Source organism: Monodelphis domestica, chromosome 1 (genome assembly GCF_027887165.1).
Source record: "Monodelphis domestica isolate mMonDom1 chromosome 1, mMonDom1.pri, whole genome shotgun sequence".
NCBI lineage: Eukaryota > Metazoa > Chordata > Mammalia > Didelphimorphia > Didelphidae > Monodelphis > Monodelphis domestica.
In genome coordinates this window covers 749858390-749884938 of record NC_077227.1, presented here as the reverse complement: position 1 = coordinate 749884938, position 26549 = coordinate 749858390, and the positions used below count along the sequence as shown (strand labels likewise).

At 55.9% G+C, this 26549-nt stretch overlaps 1 protein-coding gene across 7 annotated transcripts in view; it reads right to left on the bottom strand.

The window, feature by feature from the left end:
• TET3 (tet methylcytosine dioxygenase 3) overlaps nucleotides 1-26549 on the bottom strand; it is a 109357-nt gene that overhangs the window by 8017 nt on the left and 74791 nt on the right. For all 7 annotated transcript variants that reach the window (XM_056814682.1, XM_056814687.1, XM_056814684.1 and 4 more), the window contains 7 exons: nucleotides 15234-15324; nucleotides 8301-8394; nucleotides 5603-5811; nucleotides 4776-4926; nucleotides 4003-4092; nucleotides 2334-2471; nucleotides 614-953 (listed from right to left, as the gene is read on the bottom strand). In XM_056814682.1, coding sequence (XP_056670660.1) covers nucleotides 614-953; nucleotides 2334-2471; nucleotides 4003-4092; nucleotides 4776-4926; nucleotides 5603-5811; nucleotides 8301-8394; nucleotides 15234-15324 — 1113 coding nt within the window. The remainder of the gene's footprint in view (nucleotides 1-613; nucleotides 954-2333; nucleotides 2472-4002; nucleotides 4093-4775; nucleotides 4927-5602; nucleotides 5812-8300; nucleotides 8395-15233; nucleotides 15325-26549) is intronic.

The following is a 26549-nucleotide window of genomic DNA, read 5'->3' as shown; positions in this document are numbered from 1 at the left end:
GGGGGTGTCCGGGAGGGGGCCGCTCTGCCTCGACACTCCAGCCCTCCCCATGCTGAGATCGAGCTTGCCCCATTACGCCAGGCTCCTGAGCAGAAGAGATCCCTGCCCCCCGCCCCCCCAGGTCACCCCCCAACTAAGTCCACTGAGGTGAGGAAGAAGAGGGAGTCTAATGCTCTGGGGGAGGACCAGGGGGATCCCGTTTGTGCTGTGGCCACCAGGGCCCTTCCATCCACTTCCCAGCCCAGCCCTGCCCTCCCCTCAGAAGGCACTGGCCATCTCTTGGCTGCTCCCAGAGCACACCAGCAGGGAGTCGGGGACCAGCCTGAAAGGGGCCACACCAAGAGGCGTTTGCTTTTAGGGCGACCTAATGGACATCAAACTCCCTCAACAGTGCAGGTTGGCACCCACCGGGCAGCTGAAGCTGCCTCGGGATCTGTTCAGTGTCCCACGGCAGGACCGGCCCCCAGCCAGGTCTTCCTCACTCCTTCTGCCCAGCCTTCATCCCTGACGCCAAGGTCAGGCCATCAGAAGGCTCCCTAAAGAAGTCCCTGCAGACTAGAGGGCACCTGGGAGCTCCAGCCACCCCAGCCCCTTTCTCAGGGCAGGCCCTCACCTGGATCGGGCTGCAGCAGCTCGGGGATGTCTAGCGCCTCCTGCTTGATCTTCTCTGGAGTGAGCAGCTTCTCCTTCTGGAGCTTCTTCTTCTCAGCCGCCGCCTTCCGAGCTTCCAGCTGGCGCTGGCGGCAGGACTTGGCCGGCTCGGGGAGCCTGCGGACCTCTCGGGGGAAGGCGGTTAGCACCTGGATGGCCCCACTGGCCATCTTCGCCCTCTGGTTCTCCTCGCTGCCAAACTCATCTGTGCTATCGATCTTGTAGAGGGGGAGGACGTGCAGCTGCTCGTCCTCCGGGATCTGGCCCACACAGCGATTGTCCTCCTTGGTCAGCGTGCAGACCTGCAGGGGCCGGGACAGGAGGCAACGGGCTGTCACTGGGGGACACGGAAAGCGGGAAGGGAAACAACCCAGAGTGGCTACTGGATGGGGCAAAGGGAGCCCAAAGGACTCTGGGCTTCTCCGACACCATAGCCACACTCCAGCAAGGCTTACGTGCCCCGCACAGATATATTCTGTGTTCAGAGTCTGGAGCAGCGGAGAGCTGGGTTCAAATCTCACCTCGTGACACTTCCTAGCTGTGTGGCCCTGGGTAAGCCCTTAACCTCTCTCAGTTTCCTGATCTGTAAAATGGGGATAATAGTAGCACCTGCATGCCAGGGCTGTTGTGAGGGTCTAATGAGGCAATGTGTATAAAAGGACTATGCCAGCTGGCATTGTCGTGACCGTCATCAGCATTGGTCAGCCCTCCTGGTTGGGTGACATGAGGCGGTCACATCTGGGGCACTGAGCTACCCAATCAGGAAGGCAGAAAAGCAGCAGACGGAATTAGGAAGCGGCCTCTGAAGTCAGAGCCTTTCTGCCCCTGCTTGCAGCCTGCCCTTCCCTGCTTCCGGGGCTTCCCGGCCGCTTTGGACCCTCTTCCTGAAGCAGGAGCACGACGCCGCGGCTCTGCCCCAGGAACAGGCATTTCCTGTCGCTCCCATTCAGCGGGAAGGGCAGCCGGGTTCCCCGAAGCCGAGGAGAGCTGGCAGCTCCCGCCCCGGAAAAGGCAAACCGGCGATCGGGCACAGGCAGAAACCCCACACGTGAGCACATTACTAATCTGTGCATCATCGAAACAGGAGAACACACACACGCGCACACACACACACACGCGCACACACACGTGCATGGGCACACACACATGTGCACACACACATGCATGGGCACACACACATGTGCACACACACACACAGGTGGACAAGGGAAAAGTGGACAGCCTAGATCTCTGGCTCTTCCCTTCCCTCGCCTCTCAGTCCCTCATCCCCGCCACAGGCAGGACTTCAGCTACTGAGAAGTGGTCACACTGTGTGCCACCCAGGGGCCCAGAGGTGGGGTTTGACCCAGGCCAGCGCCAGATCCCGGCACTCACGCACCTCATGCCCTTCCCTGGACATTTCTTTGAAAGATGAAACATGGAAAGTGTCCGGATGCCCTCAGGGGCAACGAGCCAAAGCAGCCCAGAGATCCGGGGGAGAGCCATGGACACCAGCTGGCCCCAGGACCTCAGAGCCAGGCTGCAGAGATGGCGTTTGCCCTGGCATCTGGGCATCAGGACCAGCTGCCCAGTCTTTCACCCCAAAGCAGAGGGTGGGTGACGAGGGGGCTATCTGGCACCTCACCCCAGGGAGGGCCGGGCAGCCAGCCCCTTTTTAAGGAAGTGTGGGCAGGAGGCCTTACCACAGTACAGCCGTTGTATAGGTTGTGCTGGTCCTTGTGGGCATGAGCGCAGAAGTCCATGCAGGCTGTGACCCCTGAGAAGGGCCGACCCGGCTTCAGTCCCAAGCGACAGTCGATGGCTTCTTCTTCATCTTTCACCTGTGGGAGGGGCCCAAGAGCTGGCTCAGTTGCCCAGGCAGCGCTCCCTTGCAAAGAGGGCAGGGGAGAGACCCCCCTCTGGGAGCCTGAAAAGGGAGAGGACCTCCCAAGGGCCACAATCCCCCAAAGGAACTTCCAGGTTTGCCACTAGGTGGCAGAGGGAGGAAACAAAGAAGGGCCAAAGTCAGGAAGCTTCAAGTTCAGATGTTGTCCCAGCCGCTCGCTGATGGTGTGACCTTGGACATCTTACTTGGCCTCCCGCAGCCTCAGCTTTCTCCTCTGGAAAATGGGGTGATCCCTCCCAGGGTGATTGGGAAGGCCAAATGAGAAAGCATGCCCAAAGGGCTAGGACATGCCAGCTCAACAAGCTGGCGCCAAGGACACCATGCCCAGCACCCAAGAACGGCAATTTGACCCTCCCACCAGCCTTGTGGAGTAGGGGCCAGGCTTCTCCCCATTTCACAGCCAAGGCCAAGGTGCAGTGACACACTCACACAGCTAGGAAAGAGCTGAGCTTGGATCCTGACTCCAGAACTCCCTCCCTCTCTCTCTCTCTCTCCCTCTCCCTCTCATCAGTCTCTTGCAGGAGGAAATATTCATGTTTATCTCCCTTTGTCAAAGTCATCATAATCAAAAGAAACAAATTAAGCTGGAGAGGGGGCTTTCCGGAAACCAGGGAGCACCTGAGAGTTGCCTGGGGACAGTGACCTCCCCAGGGTCACCCGGCTCTGTCAGAGAAATCAGGGCTTGGAGGCAAGCTCCTGACTGGGCCATGCCGTCTGTCCTTTCCTTTACTCTCTGGCCAGGCTTTACTGGGCGCCAATCAGAACAGAGTGGGCCTGGCTGGTACTTGTCTAAAGGAGGGCATCTACCTAGGAGAGGGGAATGGATGCCACAGCCTGGGAGGATCTTTAGCCTGGAGCAGGTGGGCAGGAGAGCCATCTGCAAACCTCTGAGGATCAAAGGATTCAAGAGCTGATCTGGGGCAATGGTTTCGTTTTACAGATGAAAATCTATGACTAAGGTTGGGGTGTGACTTTGCCAAGGTCTCTGAGTGGATTTTGGCAGGATGGTGATTGGAACCTGGGGCTCCTGATCCCAAACCAGGGCTCATTCCTTAAGCATAGCCAGGTAGAAGTGAGATTCAAGGTCTTGAGAGCCAGGAGGCGGAAGGGGGCAGTGCTTGGAAGTTTGGGGTGGAGAGAAGGAGGGGAGGGGAGACAAGGAGGGCTGCCCTCTCTGGGAGGGGGCCAGGGGCATTCTGTTTAGCCAAGGAGAGGCCTCTGGGTGAAAGGAGGGAGAGACCCTTGAACAGGAGAAGCAGCCAGGAACAGTGGAGAGGACTTGGCTCAGGTCTCAGCCCGTTCCTCTTAGCAGTCTAGCTCTCTCAGTGGAGAGAATCTAGAGCCATCATCCCTGTCCTGTCCGAACTAACCACTGTTCCCCCTCCGGAGATGCTTCGAGGCAGCAGTTGGCCCTGGGAGGGCGTCCTCAAATGCTAAGAGGGAAGAGGAAGAGGGGGCGCCGTTACCTGATTCTGATAGGCCTGCGGGGCCAGCTTCTTGTACAGAGGGGCGACCTGAGTGGCCAGGTTCTGGAAGTGTTTCCGGAGATTTTCCTCCTGTGAAGGGAAGAATGAAGACATCCTGCTCAGGCCCTGGGCTTGGGTGGGCCTTGGTCTCAGATGGCATCGCTGTGGATTGGGCAGACCTGAAGCAGGGCAGCCAGGCTACCTCGGGACAGAGCCAGTCCTGGGCATGTTGGACAGCTCCCTGCCCCGAGGAAGGGACTCAGGAAGCCATTAAACAGGTGTTGTCAAATCAGTCTTCCGAGGGGGAGAAGAAGGAAGACTGGGACACCTGGATGCCCATTTCACAGAGAGAGAAACTGAGGCACAAAGAGCTAAGCAAGCGGTCAGATTCTCGTGGCTCCGGATGGCCAAGCCCCTGCCCTTGCTCTGACTCACTAGATCCCAGAATTGCTCCTTGTTCTCTGGGGCGTCTCCAAAGCCCTCGTGCGCCCGCCTTTCGGCTTACTGGTCACAGGGGCATGAAGACTTGGGCCGCCCAGTAATGGCGGTGAGGGAGGTACTCGATCACGGCCCGGACTCCCATCCTAGGGAGGTGAGGCAGACTGCCGCACACAGACTGGCCAGCATCCCCTTTGTCCCTAATGGTCCCTGTAAGGGGGGCAGGTGAGGCCACAGGCCAGGGCAGGAGGCGGCACCAGCAATGGAGGGACAATGGCGGCCCCTCGTGGCCCAGAGAGCTGAGGGAGGACCTCGCACTGCCCAGAGCTGCCCACCTCTTCAGGATTGTCCCCCGTGAGGCGGAACTTTCGAGGAAACTTGCTCCGGGCGTATTTACAGCCATTGAAGTACATGCTCCAGGAACAGCCGAAGGAGAAGGAGGCACCACAGGTGGACGGGTCTTTCCCCTGGCACGCGCAGGTCCGGCTGCAACACAAGCCACACGTTACACCTTCGGCAGCCACTGCCAGAGCCCCCAGGCTGGCTCCCCAGCCCAGGAGGCCTTGCCTGGGCCCCCGGCATGGAGCCTGCATTCCTCTGGGCACGCGCTCCCCATCAGGATGTCACCCGCTCGTGGGGGCTCATCCCAGCCGCTGGCACACAGCCAGAGCTCAGGAGATGCCCCTGGGGGGCGGGAGGGCAGTTCTGCCCCTCGGATGGCCGCACTATTTCCAGACTTGCCTCTGAAGCAGCCCTCCCAGGCCCCTTCACTTCCTCTCTAGGCTACAGAGACAGAGCGAGCGAGGCCTCCGAGGCCAGCGATTCTGGCCACTCCTCAGCCATCTTACTGCAGAGGAAATGGGCACCCGGAGAGGCCAAGCTTGGGGCCTTACAGCAGCAGCGGCATCTTACGCAGGAGGGATGGAGGCAGTGAGGTGGCCTTCGAGGCCAGCAGGGGGCAGGCTCCCGAGGAGCCGGGTGACTCCTTTTGGAGGGTCTTGGCCACATGGGGCCGGGCCTTTTCCTGGCTTCATCAGAGGGAGAGAGGTGGTTCTGAGCCAGGCCCAGCCTCCCAGCTCCGGCTAGCTCGCCTGGGAGAGGCCACGTCCTTGGCCGCCATCGTGCCCTGCCGCCTCCCACCCCCGCTCCGGTGCCCACTCACTCGTCATTGAGGCCGCATCTCCGGGTGGTGGGATTCCCATAGCAGCGAAGGGTCTCTGTCAGCTCCCGGTACAGGGTGTCCCCCAGCTCTGAGCTGATGCCCTCCCAGACCAGAATGAGAATGATGATGACGGCTTGTTCACAGCGGTGCCCCGAGCGATGTCGAACCAAGCAGAGCAGCTTCTCTTCCTCAGTGTATCGCCGGTACACCTGCAGCATGGGCACAGGGCCCAGATGGTCAGTTAGGCCCACCCGTCTGGAAGTAAGGACCAGCGGCCCTGCCTGGCAGCATCTGCAGCCGCCTGTGCCCTCAAACGCTCAAGGCTATATCCTCTCATTCATCTTTGGTATTTTTTTAATACCCCTCACCTTGCATCAATTCTGTGTGTCGTTTCCAAGACAGAATGGCAAGCTCCTAGGATCACACAGCTAGAAGTGTCTAAGGCCAGATTTGAACCCATCTCTAGTCCCAGATCTCAATCCATTGAGCCACCCAACTTCCCTGCTCCCATTCATCTTCCAGCCAGAAGAGACTTTCAAAAACATTCATCAAAGGCTCTCTGGTGCTCTGAGTTGGAAGGGAGTCCAGGACACAGGTTCAAATCCCGACTCTGATGAGCAGTGTTCCTATGACCTTAGGCAGATCACTTAATGGCCTGAGGCCTCAGCTTCCTCATCTGTGAAATGAGGAGGGTGGACTAGATGGTGTCTAAGGGGCCAGGAGGCTCCACCCAGGATTCTGAGGGTCCCTGGGCTCTAGTTTTCTCAAATGAAAAACAAGGGAACCGAGCAAGAAGGTCTCTGACATCTGCCCAAGCCTTGGATGATGATCCTCTACCCCTCTGATGTCCCCTGGTCAGCCTGCATCTCCTGGTGCCCCCCCCACCCCCATACACACCATCCCTGACCAGAGTGACCCTTGGTGAGGGGCCATTTCAGGTGACCAACTTCAACTCTCAGGAAACTCGGAAACCGTTTCTTTGGAGCTGAAAGGGACCTCCTGACTGCACAGAGGAAGAAACAAAAGAGCACACCAGTGACAAAGGCAGAATTCAAACCCAGGTCGACTGGGGTTCATCTGGATCAGGATGGCTACCAAAGGCTCGACTCAAAGGCCATGTGATTTGGGATCAGCCAGTCACCGTATCAGCAAAATAGAGACAAGAGGAGGAAAGTCCTCGCAGAGGTGGCGCCACTCCCCTCATTCAGGACCCAGAACTAGGGATTTACAACTGGAAGCTGCCCTTGATTTATCATCAAGTCCATTTTACAAATGAAGAAACTAAGTCCCACAGAGGTTAGGTAACTTGCTCGAGGCCAGGTTACTGTGGCACTGAAGCCTGCACACCTTCCCTGGTGACAGGAGCCCAGCAAGGGGCAGTGGCTGCCACCGGCCAGAGCCTCAGAACAAGATGGTCTTGGGACAGGCACTTGGCATCCGGGGGCAAAAGAGAAGAAATCAAAGAGGGGCTTCCACAAGCGGGCTCTCTCCTCCCTGGATGCCACGAGGCAGGATCAGAAATAGGCTTCCATGTCTACCTTGTGGCCTTCTCTATTCAAGTACATCTTAGTAAATTCCATGGAAATTAAGGACCAGACAGAGATCACTTAATTCCGTTTTCACACTTCTCTGACCTGACTGACCACCTAGCATATTCTTTCTCTAGAGGCAACTGGTAGTGCAATGGTTAGAGCACTGGGCATGTGGTCAAGAAGCCCTGACTTCAAATCTGGCCTCAGACGCTTACTGTGTGATCATGGGTAAGTCACTGAATCGGTTTTTCCTCAGTCTTCCCAACTGTGAAATGGGGCTAATGACAGCACCTAACTCTCAGAGTCGTGGTGGGGATCCAATGAATGAAATACTCTGTAAAAAGGCCTCAGCCCGGTGCCTGGTTCTAGAAAAGCTTGTTCCTCAAGCCCAAGGACACAAACAAACTTCATGCTGCCGTCTTCCTTTGGGCACGGAGGTGGGAGGGTCCTCCGCCGATGGAACACAAGAGGAAACCAAAGCCCAAGGCTGCAGAGTGACCTGCCCAGGGTCAGGCCAGGAGTCTTCCCAAGTCTACAGCCCACACTTCAACTTGTTTCCTGTGCTGTCTGGCCATCCCCAACTTCAGCCTTCAGCACTTGTCCTAGTCCCAGTCCGGTCCCCTTTTCCTCACTCTGTGCTTCTCTTTCTTAGACCCTCACCTTCCGTCTTGGGAGCAATGCTGTGTGTCAGTTCCAAGGCAGAAGGGTTAGGCAGGGGTGGCTTAGTGACTTGCCTGGGCTCACCCAGCCAGATTTGAACCCAGGACCTCCCATCTCTGAGTCTGGTTCTCTAGCCACTGAGCCACCTCGTTGTTCTTGGGCTGCTTTTCTAAAACCTGCCACTCCCATGACAAAGCCGAGCCTCTGGAGAAGCCCTAAACATCAGTCTTCTATTTGATATTCACCAAATACCGATCAATAGATCCAGGCCAGCCTCCAGTGCCTGCTAAGAAGAGCTCTTTATTCAGTAGGTCATTTCGTGAGTCAGTCAACAAACCCAGGCTAGTGTTGAAAAATGAGAGCATCCCTGGCCCGCGTGTGCATGGAAACCAGAACGAAGCAGAAACCTGAGCCCGGGGCCATCCCAGGACACAGCCTGCATTTGCAGGGGTGAGCCCAGGCCACGCAGGCTGGCCTGTCCCAGCTGGTGCGGTACAGACACTTACCCACTTGGCAATGGGACAGCCCCGAGAGCTCTTGCCTTCCTTCCCGGTGTAAACAACCTTCTCGATTCGGATGGCTTTCCCCTTCTCTCCGTAGCTAGGGGCAGAGAGACACTGCGTTAGTGCACGGCAGGCAGGGGGCCTTCTGGAGCCCCGGGCTGGGGCTCCTCTTATCTGATCCCAGGGAAGACTCGGGTTATCCAGTAACTACCTCTGCCCAGGATTGTGACACTTTGTACCTGCGGGCCCTTCCCGCCTCCCAACCACTCCTGGAAGGCTCCACGGAGGAACCAGCCACCCCCATGAGTGCCCTCTCCAGTGGTGATGACTCCCCGCCCCCCGCAAGCTCTTAAAGGGAGAAAAGCATCCAGGTGTGTCTGAGAAATAACCCCATTAAAGGGGAAGCGATCGCTTTGAAAAGAAAAAGAGGAGACAGCCACAGACTGAACTCAAGGACCCAGTACAGGCTGAAGCTGGAGCCTCCCCCTCTGACCTCCTCCCCAGTCCCCATCTAGACAGTCATTGCCTCAGAGAACTGCCAAAAGCACAGAAAAGCGAAATGCCTCCCCAGTCTGAGAGGCAAGACTTGAACCCCGGATCACCTGTGCCACGTTGCTTTTCATGCATACAGGTGGGGGTTAATACATGCTTACTGAATTAAAGTGGCCTCCAGAAATGGTTTTCCCTCTGGAGGCCCTCTTTTTGGCTCTCACAAGCCTTTCATTCATGTTTTCGGCCAGAACCGGGAAAGAAAGAAGCTGCTCCTGCTGCCTATCTCCTCCTCATCCTAGAGTGCTTTCAGGGTCACCCAACACTCTGTGCAGACTCTCTTGGGAGTCATGCAACAACTCACTAAAGCAAATGCCATCATTATTCCCACTTAACAAAATCAGGAACCAGGCTGAGCAAGGTTAAGTGACTTGCCCAAGGTCACACCTCCAGTAGGAGCTAGGATTTGAAATCAGGTGTTCCTGACCTGGCATCGTAGCAATAGTTACAGCACACACTCACAACGAGCTGAAAGGTATAGGATCCCATTTGAATCTCACAACAAATCAGCCAGGTGGCATAATTCTGCTTCACACAAGCACGAGCCCTGTGACAAGACTCTCTACCTCAGTTTCCCTATATGTAAAATAAGGACCTCCAGGTTCCATTTAGCTCTCAGGCTGTAGAGGAGGAAACAGGGTCGCACTGACTGCAAAGGCTGCTGAATGGTGCCTCTCTTTTGGCTCAGCACTACCACCACTACGAGGTCTCACTCCAGAGAAAGAGGGAAAGGACCCCTGGGCCAAACACAGAACGGTTTGGCTCCCAGAGCCCTTTGGGGGCTTAGGGCAGAGGCAGAGAATAGAGGAGGCACCGATGGGCTCTGATCCTTCCTGTGGGACAAACTGTCCCCACGAAGCTGGAGCTCCCCTGGAGAACAGCAACAAGTGCTACCTCCACACGCAGTCGAGAGTCAACTCTGATTTCCTGGGTGCATCCTGTCCAGTGATACAAACGCAGCAGCCCCCCACAACTCCACCCCAGGGATCTGCTAGGGGCCCTGAGAACTCCTGGCGGTCCAGGAATCTCCAAATACTTAGGAAGCACCTACTATGCGCCAGGCACTGTGCTTAAGTCCTGAGCATGCAAAGAGAATCTCTGCTCTCAAGGAGCTCTCAGGCCAGTGGGGAAGACAACAAGCCAGGCGCTCTCTGCCCATAAGCTAGGGGGAGATGATGTCAGAGGGCAGAGCTGGAGGGGATTCTGGGCCTGGGAGCCGGACAGTGCAGAAAAGCGCAGAGTCGGAAGGTGGAATGTCCGGGAGCCCAGAGGAATCAATGTCGGAGAGGCAGCAGAAGAAGCAGACTTGAACCCAGGCTTGCTGACTCGGTCCAGCTGCCAGAGACCCAGGTCCCCCGTTTGTGCCAAACAGCAGGAGTCCCAAGGAATGGCCTGCCAGAGTGCCGCCCGGTGCCCCGAGGGGAGGAGGAGAGAGCCGCCAGCTGGGGGGAGCTGCGGTCAGGTGACATTCCCTACATAGCTGGCCTCCAGCAGAGAAAAGGGAGCTGATCCCCCGAGGCAGCAGGCGTGCCGGCAGGGGGAGTGATGTCATCAGGGCTCCAAGCCAGCGGAGTTCCCAGAGCCCGCATGCCGATCACGGCTGAATAAAGGCACAAACACACACACAGAGGCACATGCACACCCTCAGAGCCCCGCAGCCCACAGAACAGTCGCTCGCACGGCTGCCATTCGAGGTGGGATTCGGGGGGCAGGCTGGCACCTCCAGACACGGCCAGGTACCTCCGAGGCATTCCTTCTGGGTCGCCTGGCCACAAAGCCCAAATCATCCCATTAGGGACAAGCTCGGGCATGCTGGCCTGAGACAAACCCCTGACGGCAGGCACAGGACCGCTCGCTCGGCAGCTCTGTGAGGTGGAGGAGAACTTAGGAGCCAAGCTTGGAGAACAGAGACCACGCGGGACAGCGCCAGGAAGTGACGAACAAGATAGTCCCGAGCAAACCTGGAAAGAGCTCTATGAAGTGATACAGACCTAGGAGAACCCTGAGCACAGTAACACCAATCATGTATGATGAGCCACAGCAAATGATGTCACTATCGTCAACAAGGCAAGGATCCAGGACAGCTCCACGGCAGTCAGGAGCAAAAGGGCTCTCCACGGCCACAGAAGGACCTGAGGGCGGCTCCACGGAGACTCAGACCTAGCCTAGCCCTCACTTCGTGGCTCTTGTTTCCCAACATGAAGAAGGTGGAAACGTGTACTGTATGACAACACATGTACAACCTTTAGTGGATTACCTGTCTTCTGGGGGAGAGAACATGGACCGCAAAATGCCAGCCCGTGATGACTAAAAAGGCTATCGACATGCCCTCTGGAAAAAATGAAAACTCAAAAAGGAGGCATCTAAGGTCTCTGGCCTTGGGAAGAGACACAGTGCCCGGGCGCTCACTCCAACACGCAGACTTTAAGCCAGGAATACATATTACCCACACAGACGTGTACACACGCACACGGGTTAAGATAATGTACACACACGTCCACAATCTAATCATGTGGGAACAGCTAGGTGGCTGAGAGGACTGAGAGCCAGACCCAGAGACTGAAGGTTCAAATCGGACCTCAGACCCTTCCCAGCTGGGAGACCCTGGGCAAGTCACTTAACCCACACTGCCCAGGCCTTACTGCTTTTCTGCACAGTTTTAGTTCTAAGATGGAAGGTGAGGGTTCAAAAACACAATGAAACAATCTGGTCAGCTCACAACTCTGTCCATGTCAGAGATGGAAGGAACCTTAGAACAATCTCAAGAGCTAGAAAGAACAGGAAATCTCAGAGCCGGAAAGCAACCCAGAACAGAAGATGACAGACTTGGGATCTAGATACTAGATACTAGAACCCAGAATGCCAGAACTGGAAAGGCCCTCGGAGCAGCAAACAGCAGAGCAAATGTAAAGCTGCTTGTTTGAACCTCAGAGGTCACCTGGTCCCTCTCCTTCATTCCCCAGATGAGAGGGACCGAAAGAGGAGTAAGCGAGGGTGGGATGGAACCTTTGCCTAGTCGGGGAGAGGCTTGGCTGGCGCTAGAAGGCCCCTGGACCAGCGCCATGCCTGCTGGCTCCTCCTGGGATGCCCGGGGCTAACGTGGAGCTCATTCTTGCTCGTGGTGCCCTGCTCTATCGTCGGGAAAAACGAACTTATTCTGCCTCTTCTCAAGAAAGAACCTGCAGCAACAGAGTCCTGGCTAGCCGGCGGCCATCAGCACCGGGGCAGGCATTAAGCGGACTGACCTTGGGAGCCCCAAGACACAGGGGGAACTTTGACGTTAGCCTCTCTGTAATTTACAGTTGAAGCATCCTAGACGATCTGGCCCGGAGAACTGGGCTGAGTTCCTAACAAGATAATAATTACAGTCACACCGCATTTGGAAAAACTCTATCTGGGTTCAGGTTCCTGCTCTGTGCCTCAGTCTCTTCATCTGTAAACTGGGAATAACATAAACACCATCTCATTGGCCATGATGGCAAGCCGAAAGCCCACAGGGGTCCCCATGAGTGCCCGCACAGTGAGTGCCCCTCCAGCCTCGGTTTGAATATTGCCCATGAAAGGGAGCCATCACCTTTTTGTTTTTAATTCTTATATCTTTTGTCTTAGAATCAACACTGTGTATCCGTTCCAAGGCAGAAAAGCAATAAGGGCTACAGAATATGGGTTAAGTGACTTGCTCAGGATCACACAGCTAGGAAGTATCTGAGGCTGAATTTGAACCCAGGACCCCCGGGCCTGGCTCTCGATCCAGTGAGTCACCTAGCTCCCCCACAGGCAGCACAGTCTGTTCTGGGATTGCTCAAGTTCTTCATGAGCTTTATTCTGAGAGCAAACCTGAATCTGCCTCTTCAGGACTAGTAGGTCCTTACTTCTGTTAACTACCACTCTGAATTATCGGGCCCTTGGGTACTTGCTCTGTGCCAGGCACTGGCAAGGAAAATGGGCCCTGGTTCTGCCTACTAGAACAAGTAAAACCCTTCCTCCCCACGAAGCCTGCGAGCCCCCAACCCTGCCATTCCTGCCTCCCTGCATCTTCTGCCTCTTCTGTTCTGGAGAAAACAGATCCAAGAGGAAGACCAAGGGGAGGGCCGTGGGTGGGGGCCGGAGAGTCCCAGAGAAGGAATAATCTCAAGGAAAGCCAACTTCCTGATCCCCACGAGGGGAATCCAGACTCCTGGACTGTCTGATCCGAGGGAGAGCAGCGGGAGGACCACTAAAGACACGGGAAGCCACTCTGAAATACTGCAAGCTCCGGTTGGCTCAGAGGACACTCCTGGAGGACAGCGTGAGCGTGAAACACAGGGTGAGAGAGTGAGAGAGTTTAGAGAAGAAGGGAAACAGCGAGGCAAAAGAGCCAGCCAGCCCCAGCCAGAAGAGAACAGAAGCCTTCAAACAAAAGGGCCTTCTCGGTGTCTGAGCGAGAAGGGCTCAGCCTGCCTGACAGTCTGCCCAGCTGGGATCATCAAGGTTTGGCCGGGAGCTGATTTGGCGGCAGTGAATCCCAAAGTGGTCAGTGAGCCACCCCCAAGCAGTGCAGACTCCGGCAGAATCCTCACTCGCCTCCCTAGGGACCCTGAGCAAGAATCACCTTCAGCCCCGCCAGTCACAAGCCCGGGCATGGCCCACGAGGTCATGAACAAATGCCCCCACTTGGAAAGCAGGTCTTCAAGGTTGCAAGGCGCTCTGAATAAATAGCATAGCGTTTAATTCTCACAAAAATTCAGTGAGGTGGGGACTGCTTTACTCCCATTTAACAGGAAAGGAAACTGAGGCTCCATGACCACAGGAATAGCCATGACCAGTGAGAACTTGTGTGCACATCCAGAGCTTTGGAGAGGTTGCAAGGATCGAGCAAATACCGTTCACTCACCTTGGGTCGTGGGGACCAGACCAATGGGCTGGAAATGCAGAAAGCATCGGGAGCCTTACTTTTCTAGGCAGCTTCCCAGCAAGCATGCACCCAGTGGGTGAGGCACCAGCATACATTCATTCGGCTCCACCCCCTTACTATCAGCAAACCTGACTAGGAGGGGGGCCTTGGACAAGTCCCATCACTTCTCTGGGCCTCGGTTTCCTAATCTGTAAGGCCCCTTTCCCAGCATCGGACCAAAGGTTCTGGCTCAAACCCCAGCGTGCTTTGGAGCACGTGTGCAGAGGGGAGCCGCCGCGCCCTCCCTCTCTGGCCACAGCCTGCCTGAAGGAGGGCATCGGTCAAGCGGTCCCGGCTGCTGCAAGCGCGGCTCCTCCTCCTTTCTTTGCATTTTTACACAATTACTCAAAATCCATCAGAGACCCGAGCCTGTGGCCGGCAGGAGCGTCCAAAGGCAGCCTTCTATCTTGGAGACAATGGAAAGGTCACGCGGCTCTCCCAGAGGCCGAGGGGGAAGGGACCGCAGATGTCACCTCGTCCTCTTGGGAGAGCTGACCCCCATCGCACTTGACAAATGGCTGCAGAGCATCTGTCCAGAGGCCCTGCCCCCGGTGCTGGGCCTACGACACGCCGGGCACGGGGCGACCCGAATGTCCCAAATACTATAGTTAAAGAAACGGAGGCAAAACGGGTTAAGTGACTCATCCAGGGTCACACAACCACTAAGCGTCTGAGCCTTGGATTTGAACCCCCATCTTCCTGACTCCGTCCACCGGGCCACCTAAAACGTCCACAATCATAAACACTAGGACGGTGACTTCAAGGGGATCGAAGGCAGAACCAGAGGTCCCACGTCACCAGAATAGTCACTGCAGCATCTTCTGGTGGTAGCCAACAACTAGGCTCCCCGGGGTGCCATCGGGGCGAAGCATGGGTGAATGAGGGAACGTGGAAAAGGAAGGGCTCGGAGAAAACCTCGGAGACTGAGCAGAACGGAAGGAGGCGTGACCGGGAAAAGAATCCGCACAGGGACAAAGACGGGCACAGAGCGAAGGACGAATGTTGGCGGCCGGCGGCTCTTTCCACCGGCGCAGTGAAGGACTCTGGGTAGGACCCTCTCTGACATGGTCCCCAGGCCCACCTCCCCTCCTCCCTCAGGGCAAAGGCTCCCTTGGTGGGCAAGGAGTGAGGGGAGGTTCTGGGAGGGAAAGTGCCCCGTCAAGCACGCTGAGGGACCGAAGGGTGATGCCCTGCCATGACTCCACCCCTCCCGCCAGGCTACTTGCAGGCAGTTTCAGCCCCTGGAAAGTTTTTCCTTGAAGAGAGCTCCCCCTCCGTGCCCAAGAGCTACCCTGAGCCCCCCCGGCTTCTAGATCTCCTCCACGGCCCCACGGCCGGCCCCGGCTCCAAGCGATAGCGCCAGAAGGGGGCGAATGGCTACCAGCCCCACGGTCCCTCGGCGATGCCCGTGGGACATCTCTAACTTTCCCCAACCCAGAGCCAACGCCACTTACCGGTCCTCCATCAGCTCTCGGATGGCCGCCACAGAGGGCCCAGCCCCCAGGTGGGTGTAATACGGACCTTCGTCCTTCTCCACTATTTGCTCTAGGTTGAGAGGGAAAGAAAAAAATACAATTATTCTGTCAGTTGTCAAATGGGAGGGACGGGGACGAGACGGGAGGCGGAGGCTCCACCACCGATTGGCTGGCCTCCCTCCCCGCTCTGACATGCCGTGACCTAGAATTTCCACGCTCTGACACAGTCACTGCTCTCAAGGACTCCCCAATCTCTACACATACTCTCCTAAAGGAAATGACAGTGCTGAGGATGATGGGGAGGCTGGGTGGCCCTGGACAAGTCCTTTCCGTTCTCAGTGCTCTTCTGGAGAAGCTGCCGACCAGCACTGGTAGAAGGGAATGTCGTCTCCCGGGAGATCCCGAGCCCAGAGAAAATCTCGGGTCGGGTCCCTCTGGTCCATAGAGCCAGCAGGGAACAGGGAGAGGAGACCCGACATCTCTGGGCATCCACTGGGGGAGACGGGAAGGAGGCGGAGGCACTGCAAATGCTCTTCCAAAGCTCCACCATCATTTCTGTTTCACTGACAACTCACTGGGCTGAGCCGGCCGGCCGGCGTAGTGGAAGTCGAGCGACCCCCACCACAGAGCCATCAGGCTCAGAACTCGCCAGAAGTCACCGGACCGAGCTGCCGGCTGGACTGGGCTCTGACAATGGGCCGGGCTCCGGACCCTCGCACACACGGCAGAGCCAACCCCCGAGCCCAGTGTTTGAGACCCCAAGGACGGAGGGACGGGTGACGAGGACCCAGGGAGAAACAAAGGCAGCCACCGCACACAACCAGAGGGTGTCATCTGCCTAGAGGTGAGGGCGTTCCGCCGGGAAGCAGGGTGTATAAATAGCCTTGAATGCCAGACTAACACAGATGTGTTAGTAGGAAATGGGGAGGCAACAAAGCGGGAATGCTTCTCAGGTTTTCCAGGGAAGGGACTAAGGAGAGGCCAAGTCAGAATTCCATGTTTCCCAAGGGTGCCGGGCACCCTGAGCGGCGCACTGAATTTGGGGCAGGGGCAAGGCTCCTTGGTGGAGGTGCAGAGGGGCAGGGCTAAGAGCAGAATTGGTTTGGCTTCACTAAGCGTAATGGGCGGGTGAGGGGGGGACTCAGGGCTGAAAAGAAAGTCAGCACCAGCAGGTGCCCCATTTATTGCCAAGGAAGCTCCCAGAATCCTCATCACTGGAGGCCAGGAAAGCCTTTCCCAGCCATTGGTTCAGCTGAGCCTACAAGTGGGAACTACAGGGGAGAAAGAACCACCACCAGCAAGCTGGGGGGCCCGAAGCCCAAGTGAGGGCCTGAGAAGGATTTAGAGGGGAGGGAGAGGAGAGCGGGGCAGGGGGGAGAGAAAGATGGACAGTGGGGGAGAAAGAGAGCTAGAATGGGGGAAGGAGAGAATGGCGGTGAGCTCTCAAATGGCAGATTCATGGGATCGTGGCCTGGGAGTCAGGAGATCTCAGGGGCTGCCTCGTCTAAACCACTGGACTTGGACCTAATTTTTGCAGACGAGTAAACTGAGACCCACCCCCATGCAGTGGGCCCTGGGAAAAGCCTTCAGTTCCTTTCCCTGTACCACACTCAGGCCTCCTTGGGGCAGCCCAGGGCCTGGCACAACCCTTCATCTCATTGGCTACAGGCACCAGTCCTGGGAGGCAGGTTCAAAGGGATCGTTATTACCCTCATGTGGGGAAACCAATCCTCAGGAGAGGTCATGGACTGAAGGGCTGGACAGAGACTCTACGGTCCATTTCCCTCAAGTGACAGCAGAGGAAACTGAGGCAGAGCAGAGGGAGTCCTGGAATTAGAGGCAGGGAGCGCTGAGAGCGGGCTGGCCCATTAGTAACCTGGAGGAAACAGCCCCTCCCTGAGCTCAGCAAAGACCGGGGCTTTGGCCACTAATGGGCCTCCTTATCGGTGTTATTAGCAGGACGGAGGCAGCGCTTACCACAAAGCTCTCTTGCCATCCTCTGGGGCCGGCACAGCAAGGGATGGAGAAACGAGAGTGGCAGCACCACCCCCAAAAGTCATCGGACAGGTTTCACCAGCAGGAGCGGCCCCAGGGGTGGGAGGAACCCAGCTGAGAAAGAAACACCCTGGGAAGGGCCCAAGCAGGACTGAGAGCTTGACGAGGCCACAGGAAACAGGTCCTTGGGAAGGAAAGCAGGGGGTCATCCCCGGAGCACCCCAGCTTTCCAAGGGCCTGGGGGGCAGGCGGGGGAAGCTGTCCTCCCCATCAACCTCGGGGTGAGCTCTTAGAAAGGTTTGCTGGAGGCGCAGGGACTTGGCAAAGGGGGGAGGTGAGCCAGAGGAATTCCATTCACTGGTTTCGGAGGCGAGTTTGAATTTGTGGTGCTAAACCAAAGAACCAAAGACAAGAGTGAGAGGTCGGGTCTGCGAGCTCAGGCATTGTGTGTGCCCAGAGTTCAACCCTGGAGGGAGGCATGCCATCGAAGGCCAACCTGGACCTGACTAAGAAGTCCCTTTACATGATGAGGCAGTGAGGTGGTATAGTGGTTAGAGCACTGGCCCTGGACTCAGTCAGGAAGACTTGAGTTCAAATCCAGCCTCACTAACTAGCTGTGTGACCCTGGGAAAGTCACTTAACCTTTGTTTTTTCATCTGTAAAATGAGGACAAAGGACAGCTAGGGGGCAAAGCGGATAGAGTGCCAGGTCTGGAGTCGGGAAGACAACTTCCTGAATTCAGATCCAGCCTCACTAGCTTTGTGTCCCTGGACAAGTTTGCCTCAATTGCTCATCTGCAAAATGAGCTGGAAAAGGACATGGCAAACGGCTCCAGGATGTTTGCCAGGAAGAGCCCAAATGGGGTTGTGGAGAGTTGGCACAACGGAAAAATGACTGACCTGTGAAGATGGGGAGAATGGCACCGCTGAGGCTCATTTGTTAAGGACTTAGCACAGTGCCACACACTATCTTCACCCCAATTTTTCTCATCTCGTGATGCCTCCCGAGGCCCCACCCGTTACCCATTTTGCCCCCAGGGGCCAAGTGGAAGTCTAATTCATCAGTTGACATTTTGTTAATGCCTACTGTGTGCCAGGCGCTGAGTGGGGGGTCTTTTAGGGGTGCACCTGTGAGCCTGTAAGCACTGCTGCCATCCCCGAAGAGAGAGCCTCTCCCGGGGGGAGGAAGGAAAGGCTTCAGCGGAGGGAGACCGAAAAGAACCCAGGGATTCTGCCTGGGAGGGCTGAGGAGGCAGGGGCAGCCTCAGCATGGAGGAGTGAGAAGGCTGAGCCGCACTGCCACAGAGCGCGTGTGAGCTGGCACGCAGGGAGTGCTTGACCGGTGTTGCCATTCACACACACGTTCAAATGCTGTGAGTGCTCGCTTCAGTTTCTGATGAGGTTTATCATCCAGGGAGTCTCCCTGGAAATTGAAGTCACCCTCAGAGCAATTCTGGGCAGGAATTCAGAGAAGAGGTGACAAGGATCCTGGCTCTCCCTCACAAAAAGGTGGATGGATGGCGCGAGAAATGTCTCATCCTTCGGGGAAAGGACGGAAGAATTCTGGAACACAGAACTGATCTCCCCTTCCACTCCTGGGCCTATTCATTCCATACCTCAGAACCTAGGCCCTTGGGGTAAAGTGACTCACTCAGGGTCACACAGCTAGACAGTGCCACTCGGCTGCCCTTCCTGCATGCCAGGCACCGAGCAAAGGGCCATCTGAGAGGCTCACAGTCTCATGGTTCTTTTTGCCAAGGATTTCTTTAAAAGACTATTTCTTGCCATCTGAAAGCTCTATAAGCCCCCCAAAGCGCCCCAGGCCTCCGGAATCCAGCGGACAGTCACCACTTGTTGTTCAGTCCCTTTTCAGGCATGCGCGACTTCTTGTGCCCCGAGTGGGGCTTCTGGGCAGATACTGGAGTGGTTTGTTTTGTCCTTCACCAGAGCTTTGCAGATGAGAAACTTGCCCAGATCACAAAGTGTCTACTCAGCGTCTGAGGCCAGACTTGAACTGGAGGAGGAGCCTTCCTGACTCCAGAGCTGGCACTCTACCCACTGGGCCACCCGGCTGCCCGAGCTTATATGGAGAATTCAGAGGAAGGTGGGAAGAAGAGATGACACAAACCCAGCAGTGTGAGCCAGACTAACAGAGGCAGAAGAACCGCTTCATTCCAATGATCCGGATCAGATCCAAACTCCCTCCTTTCTGCTAAACGAACACTCTCTTCCTCCCAAGCAAGCTGCCTTCAGTTCAGAAGCAGCTTTGCAAAACAGAACATGCGGGTGAAAATTGTAAAAATCGACTCTGAGGGGGAGGCGGCTAATTTAGCTGGACAAACATTTAAGCGCTTCGGTGCCCAAGTAGGACTGAGGAGACAACGGGGGAAGCTCTCGACACCAGTCCTGCTCTCGTGGCGCCCCCACTGCATTTTAGCTGGCTCCAGTGGAGCCTTCTCTCTGGCTCAGGACGGGAGGATCACCTCTCAAGCCTTTCCAAGGGCCGGGCGGGTTCTTTGGTTTCCAGCTTTTCCAAAATAACGGTAACGAATGCTACCATCTGAATAGATCTGAGTCTCGGAAAGAACGTCCTTGGACAAGAGACCCGTCTGATAGTGAGCTGCTTACGGGCAGAGGCTGCCTTTTTGTTTTAACCCTTACCTTCCATCTTGAAGGCAATACTGTGTATTGGCTCCAAGGCTAGGTAATGGGGGTTAAGTGACTTGCCCAGGGTCACACAGCTGTGAAGTGTCTGAGGTCATATTTGAACCCAGGACCTCCCATCTCTAGGTCTGACTCAATCCACCGAGCCACCCAGCTGCCCCTAGAGGCTGCCTTTTCTTGCAAGATTACTAAGAGCCATACTGAGTGACCAAGATGGAACTCAAGCCTGGGCTCTGACTCCAGACCTAGCACCGCAGTAAGTAAGTCTCAATGACTTACTCAATGACTCAATGATAATGAGGTCAATTTAGAGCTGGGAAGAACCTTGTAGGTCACCCAGATCTGCCAAATCTTAAGGATGGCAATGGGAGCCAGAGAGTGAGCCTTTCTCATCAGAGGCCACAGGCACAGGAGGATAAAGTCCTGTGCCCTCATCATCATAATAAAGAAAACTTTCTAGGAAGCCCGGCTTTCCTCCCAAGGCCTGGAACAGCTAGAGGCCACCAGAGAAAACAGACGATAGATCCTGGAAGCTGAAGCTGTCCCTGATGAGTCCCTTTGAGTCCTCAGAACAAATACGTGTGTGGATAAACCGAGTCATCGTTTCCCCACTCTGGGCTGTTTCAGCCTCTATCTCCTCTCCGGCTCTGCAAACTCCTATCCTGGGACCCTGGGCTTTGGAGTGGGAGGTAATCAAGACCCAGACTCAGCGTGGTACTCTCCAGCCATCCTCCCCCACCCCACAGACCCCTGTCCCACTCCTCCCAGTTTCTAATTATAGCTCCCAGAATCAAACTGAGAACAGCTCTGCCATTCAAGGAAAGGAAATGGCAATGGCTTTGCTGACCAGAACACTCTTCCTGGGTCACCATTTCCCCCAGGCCCAATCTAAGCTCCCTGAGGGCAGGACTATCTTTTCTTACTATTTCCCATAACTGCCACATAGCAAGTTCTTCTGGACCTGTGATTGCCATCAGCATGATAGTCTCCCCACATGTGCAGACCAGCAACTACCAACCAGGTAGGAGGGAGGGAAGAAAAGAAGGAAGGGAGAAAAGAGGGGAGGGAGGGAGGAAGGGAGGAATGAAGGGAGGAATGAAGGAAGGAAGGAGGGAGGGAGGGAGGGAAGGAAGGAAGGAAGGAAGGAAGGAAGGAAGGAAGGAAGGAAGGAAGGAAGGAAGGAAGGAAGGAAGGAAGGAAGGAAGGAAGGAAGGAAGGAAGGAAGGAAGGAAGGAAGGAAGGAAGGAAGGAAGGAAGGAAGGAAGGAAGGAAGGAAGGAGGGAGGGAAAGAAGGAAGGAGGGAGGGAGGGAGGGAGGGAGGAAGGAAGGGAGGGAGGGAGGGAGGGAGGGAGGGAGGAATGAAGGAAGGAAGGAAGGAAGGAAGGAAGGAAGGAAGGAAGGAAGGAAGGAAGGAAGGAAGGAAGGAAGGAAGGAAGGAAGGAAGGAGGGAGGGAAGGAAGGAAGGGAGAGAGGGAGGGAAGGAGGGAGGGAGGGAGGGAGGAATGAAGGGAGGAATGAAGGAAGGAGGGAGGAAAGGAAGGAAGGAAGGAAGGAAGGAAGGAAGGAAGGAAGGAAGGAAGGAAGGAAGGAAGGAAGGAAGGAAGGAAGGAAGGAAGGAAGGAAGGAAGGAAGGAAGGAAGGAAGGAAGGAAGGAGGGAGGGAGGGAGGGAAGGAAGGAAGGAAGGAAGGAAGGAAGGAAGGAAGGAAGGAAGGAAGGAAGGAAGGAAGGAAGGAAGGAAGGAAGGAAGGAAGGAAGGAAGGAAGGAGGGAGGGAGGGAGGGAAGGAAGGAAGGGAGGGAGGGAGGGAAGGAGGGAGGGAGGGAGGGAGGAATGAAGGGAGGAATGAAGGAAGGAAGGAGGGAGGAAAGGAAGGAAGGAAGGAAGGAAGGAAGGAAGGAAGGAAGGAAGGAAGGAAGGAAGGAAGGAAGGAAGGAAGGAAGGAAGGAAGGAAGGAAGGAAGGAAGGAAGGAAGGAAGGGAGGGAAGGAAGGAAGGAGGGAGGGAAGGAAGAAGGGAGGGAGGGAGGGAAGGAAGGAGGGAAGGAAGGAAGGAAGGAAGGAGGGAAGGAAGGAAGGAAGGAAGGAAGGAAGGAAGGAAGGAAGGAAGGAAGGAAGGAAGGAAGGAAGGAAGGAAGGAAGGAAGGAAGGAAGGAAGGAAGGAAGGAAGGAAGGAAGGAAGGAAGGAAGGAAGGAAGGAAGGAAGGAAGGAAGGAAGGAAGGAGGGAGGGAAAGAAGGAAGGAGGGAGGGGAGGGAGGGAGGGAGGAAGGAAGGGAGGGAGGGAGGGAGGGAGGGAGGGAGGGGAAGGAAGGAAGGAAGGAAGGAAGGAAGGAAGGAAGGAAGGAAGGAAGGAGGGAGGGAAGGAAGGAAGGGAGAGAGGGAGGGAAGGAGGGAGGGAGGGAGGGAGGAATGAGGGAGGAATGAAGGAAGGAGGGAGGAAAGGAAGGAAGGAAGGAAGGAAGGAAGGAAGGAAGGAAGGAAGGAAGGAAGGATGGAAGGAAGGAAGGAAGGAAGGAAGGAAGGAGAAGGAAGGAAGAGGGAGGGAGGGAGGGGAAGGAAGGAAGGAAGGAAGGAAGGAAGGAAGGAAGGAAGGAAGGAAGGAAGGAAGGAAGGAAGGAAGGAAGGAAGGAAGGAAGGAAGGAAGGGAGGGAAGGAAGGAAGGAGGGAGGGAAGGAAGAAGGGAGGGAGGGAGGGAAGGAAGGAGGGAAGGAAGGAAGGAAGGAAGGAGGGAAGGAAGGAAGGAAGGAAGGAAGGAAGGAAGGAAGGGAGGGAGGGAGGGAAGGAAGGAAGGAGGGAGGGAAGGAAGAAGGGAGGGGGAGGGAGGGAGGGAGGGAGGGGAAGGAAGGAAGGTAGAGGAAGGAAGGAAGGAAGGAAGGAAGGAAGGAAGGAAGGAAGGAAGGAGGAAGGAAGGAAGGAAGGAAGGAAGGAAGGAAGGAAGGAAGGAAGGAAGGAAGGAAGGAAGGTTGGAAGGAGGGAGGGAAGAAGGAAGGAGGGAGGGAGGGAGGGTGGGGAGGGAGGGTTGGGAGGGTGGGAGGGTGGGTGGGAGGGAGGAATGAGGAAGGAAGGAAGGAAGGAGGAAGGAAGGAAGGAAGGAAGGAAGGAAGGAAGGAAGGAAGGAGGGAGGGAAGGATGGAAGGAGAGAGGGAGGGTTGTGGGAGGGAGGGAGGGATGAGGGTGGTTGAAGGTTGGGGTGGGTTGGGGTTGGAAGGAAGGAAGGAAGGAAGGATGGAAGGAAGGAAGGAAGGTTGGAAGGAAGGAAGGAGGAAGGAAGGAAGGAAGGAGGATGGAGGTGGAGGGAGGGTGGAAGGAGGAGTGGAGGAAGGAAGGAAGGAAGGTTGGAAGGAAGGTGGAGGGTGGGTGGTGGAGGAAGGGAGGGAGGGAGGGAGGGAGGGAGGGAGGGAGGAATGTTGGGAGGAATGAAGGTAGGAGGGAGGGGGGAAGGAAGGAAGGAAGGAGGAAGGAAGGAAGGAAGGAAGGAAGGAAGGAAGGAAGGTTGTTGGAAGGAAGGAAGGGTGGGATGGAGGTTGGTGGGGGTTGGTTGTTGGGTGGGTGGGTGGTTGGTTGGAGGGGAGGGAGGAAGGTTGGTTGGAGGAAGGAAGGAAGGAAGGAAGGAAGGAAGGTTGGTTGGTGTTGGTTGTTGTTGGAAGGAAGGAAGGAAGGAAGGAAGGAAGGAAGGAAGGGAAGGAAGGATGGAAGGTTGGGAGGGAGGGAGGTGGAGGGAAGGGAGGGAGGGAGGGAGGGAGGGTGGTGGGTGGTGGGTTGGTTGGTTGGTGGGTTGGTTGGAGGTGAGGGATGGAAGGAAGGTGGAGGAGGTGGAAGGAAGGAGGGAGGGGTGAGGGTTGAGGGAGGGTGGTTGGTTGGAATGAAGGTTGGTTGGTTGGAGTTGTTGGAAGGAGGAAGGAAGGAAGGAAGGAAGGAAGGAAGGAAGGAAGGAGAAGGAAGGAAGGAAGGGAAGGAGGGAGGGAGGGAGGAGGATGAGGAAGGAAGGAAGGAAGGAAGGAAGGAAGGAGGAGGGAGGGAGGTTGGAGGTTGGGAGGGTGGGAAGGTTGGTGGGAGGGTGGGTGGTTGGTGGGTGGTGTTGGTTGTTGGATGGAGGTTTGGAGGGAGGATGGGGTGTTGGTGGTTGGTTGTTTGGTTGGTGTTGTTGGTTGGTTGGTTGTGGTTGGTGGGAGGGTTGGTTGGTTGGTGGGGTGGTTGTTGGGTGGGTGGGTGGTGGATGGAGGGAAGGAAGGAAGGAAGGAAGGGAAGGAAGGAAGGAAGGAAGGAAGGAAGGAAGGAAGGGAGGGAGGGTGGGTAGGAGGGAAGGTGGGAGGATGGAGGAAGGGAGGGAGGGGGAGGGAGGGAGGGAGGAGGAGGAAGGAAGGAAGGAAGGAAGGTTGGTGGGTGTTGTTGTTGGTTGGTTTTGGTTGGAGGTTGGTTGGTAGGTTGGAAGGAGGGAGGGGGGAGGGAGGGAGGGGAGGGAGGGAGGGAGGAGGGAGGGAGGGAGGGAGGGGGGGAAGGAAGAAGGAAGGAAGGAAGGAGGGAGGGAGGAAGGGAAGGAAAGAAGGAAGGAGAGGTGGGAGGGAGGGTGGAGGGTGGGATGGAAGGGAGGGAGGAAGGAGGAAGGAAGGAAGGAAGGAAGGAAGGAAGGAAGGAAGGAAGGAAGGAAGGAAGGAAGGAAGGAAGGAAGGACCAGGATTTATCAAGTAACTTCAATGTTCTAGGCACTGTGCTTTAGAGCTTTACAAATATCAAGAACTAAGACCTAGCCCCAGATGTTGTCTAAAAGGCCAACCCTGTAAGGACTAGCTCCTGCTGTTTCTCTGGAGGTAGGGAGGTAGACAAGATGGCCAGTCACATTGAGTAACCACTGAGGCAGGGCCTGAGATGAAGGCTCGCCAGCTGTCCTGGTGAGTAAGAAGCTGGGATGTGGGCTGGCTGATACTAAAGTGGATTCGCAGCTGCTTGCCTAACCGGGCTCTAGGAGAGGGGATGCACGCAGGGCTGTGAACCACAGGAAGGCCCTGGGAGAACATCACTGTCTAGAGCCCAGTGTGGCTCAGAACATCTCTCCCAATTCACCGAAGGAAGCCATCGAAGCCCCGCTTCTGCTACGTGCCCGGGACATGTGAGCTGACAAACTGGGGATCTAAAGCCATGGAGCAATGGCAGGTCCTGGGGGACATGCAGGAGAAGGTTATTGTTTGGGGCAGTTCAGGGAAGCGAAAAGGAAAGCCCAAGCGGAGATGCAGGGAAGGTGGCATTTATGAGTCGGGGTCTGGCAGGCCAATAAGAAGTGAGAGGACATTCCAGGCAAAACTGGAAGCAAAGGTCCAGAGGCAAGTGCAGCATGCTGGGAAACAGTCATTTGTTTGGAAGATAAGGTTGGAGCAGCCCGGTGGAAATGGAAAAAAAAACAAAACAGAGCCTTGAATGATGAGCAAAGTATTGAAACATGTCCCTGTGGACAATGAGGACCCAGGAAGTCTTCTTCCTCAGGATCAATAATATGCAGATGGCAGTAGCATAGTCAATGGATTGGAGAAGAAGATGGTGGAGATGGAAGACCTATCAGGAGGCTCTGAAAGAATCTGAAGAATAAGGGCAAAGATAAGGCTGAGGATATAAGCATTGAAGATCAGCTGAAGGAGTGAAAGAGGCCCCAGAAAGAATAAATAGGGTGGGGCAGGTAGGCAGCACCACAGATTGAAAACCAGGCCTAATGACAGGAGGTCTTGGGTTCAAATCTAGACAATTTCTAGCTGTGTGACCCTGGAGCAAGCCAATGAAATCCCACTGCCTAGTCCTTGCTTCTCTCCCGGATTTTAAGATGGAAGATCAGGGTTTTTAAAAAGGGTAAACTGAGGAAAGACTAGGACTGACCTACTTTGTCATTTGTGAGTAGCTCAGTGCCTGGCACATAACAAGTTGCTAAGTAAAGCTTGACTGCTGATGAGGAGAAGAGGGAGGCTGGGAAAAGAGGGTCAATACAGCTCATCATGGGCATTCAGCTTGAAGTATGAGTGGGAAATGTGAACAGGAACCACCTGGGGCTCCTTTAGGTGACTGAAATTTGAGGCCCTGGATGATGAGGAGTTAGGGTCTTCCCCCAAGCTCCATAGACTAAGAGGGTGGCCTTTGGGCAGGCCACAATCTGGCATCTTCACTTGCTGGTGCTTCCAGAAACAGGCGGGCTGGCTGCTGAGCCCAGGGCCACGAGGGGGGTCAATTGCCTATTAACAGAGAAGGCTCCCAGCTACCTTCATATAGATGGCCCAGGCTGTGTTCGACTAGTGACATCCTTGCAAGTGCCATCGCCTCTGCTCTGGTCCTGCTGCCCGGGGCATCCTAATTGGTGTTTGCGCCACAAGACCTACTGTGAATTGCCTCCTTCCTCCCTGCCCCCAGGTTCTAGGCTGGCCCCGTAGCCAGGGTGTTTAGAGGATCGATCTGAACCTCAGCTATAGAGACGTGGGTAGGTGAGCACGAGGGATGGGAATGTTCTTGCCAGAGAAGGTACAGAGTGCAAGACGTGCCAAGGCCCTTGGGAGCTGCCCCCATCCAATGGGGAGCTACGAATCTTTCCCTTTTCGGGGGAAGGAGCTGGGAGAAGCCACTAGACCTGCCCTTTAATTCTCCCTTTCAGCCAGAGAAGTTCCAAG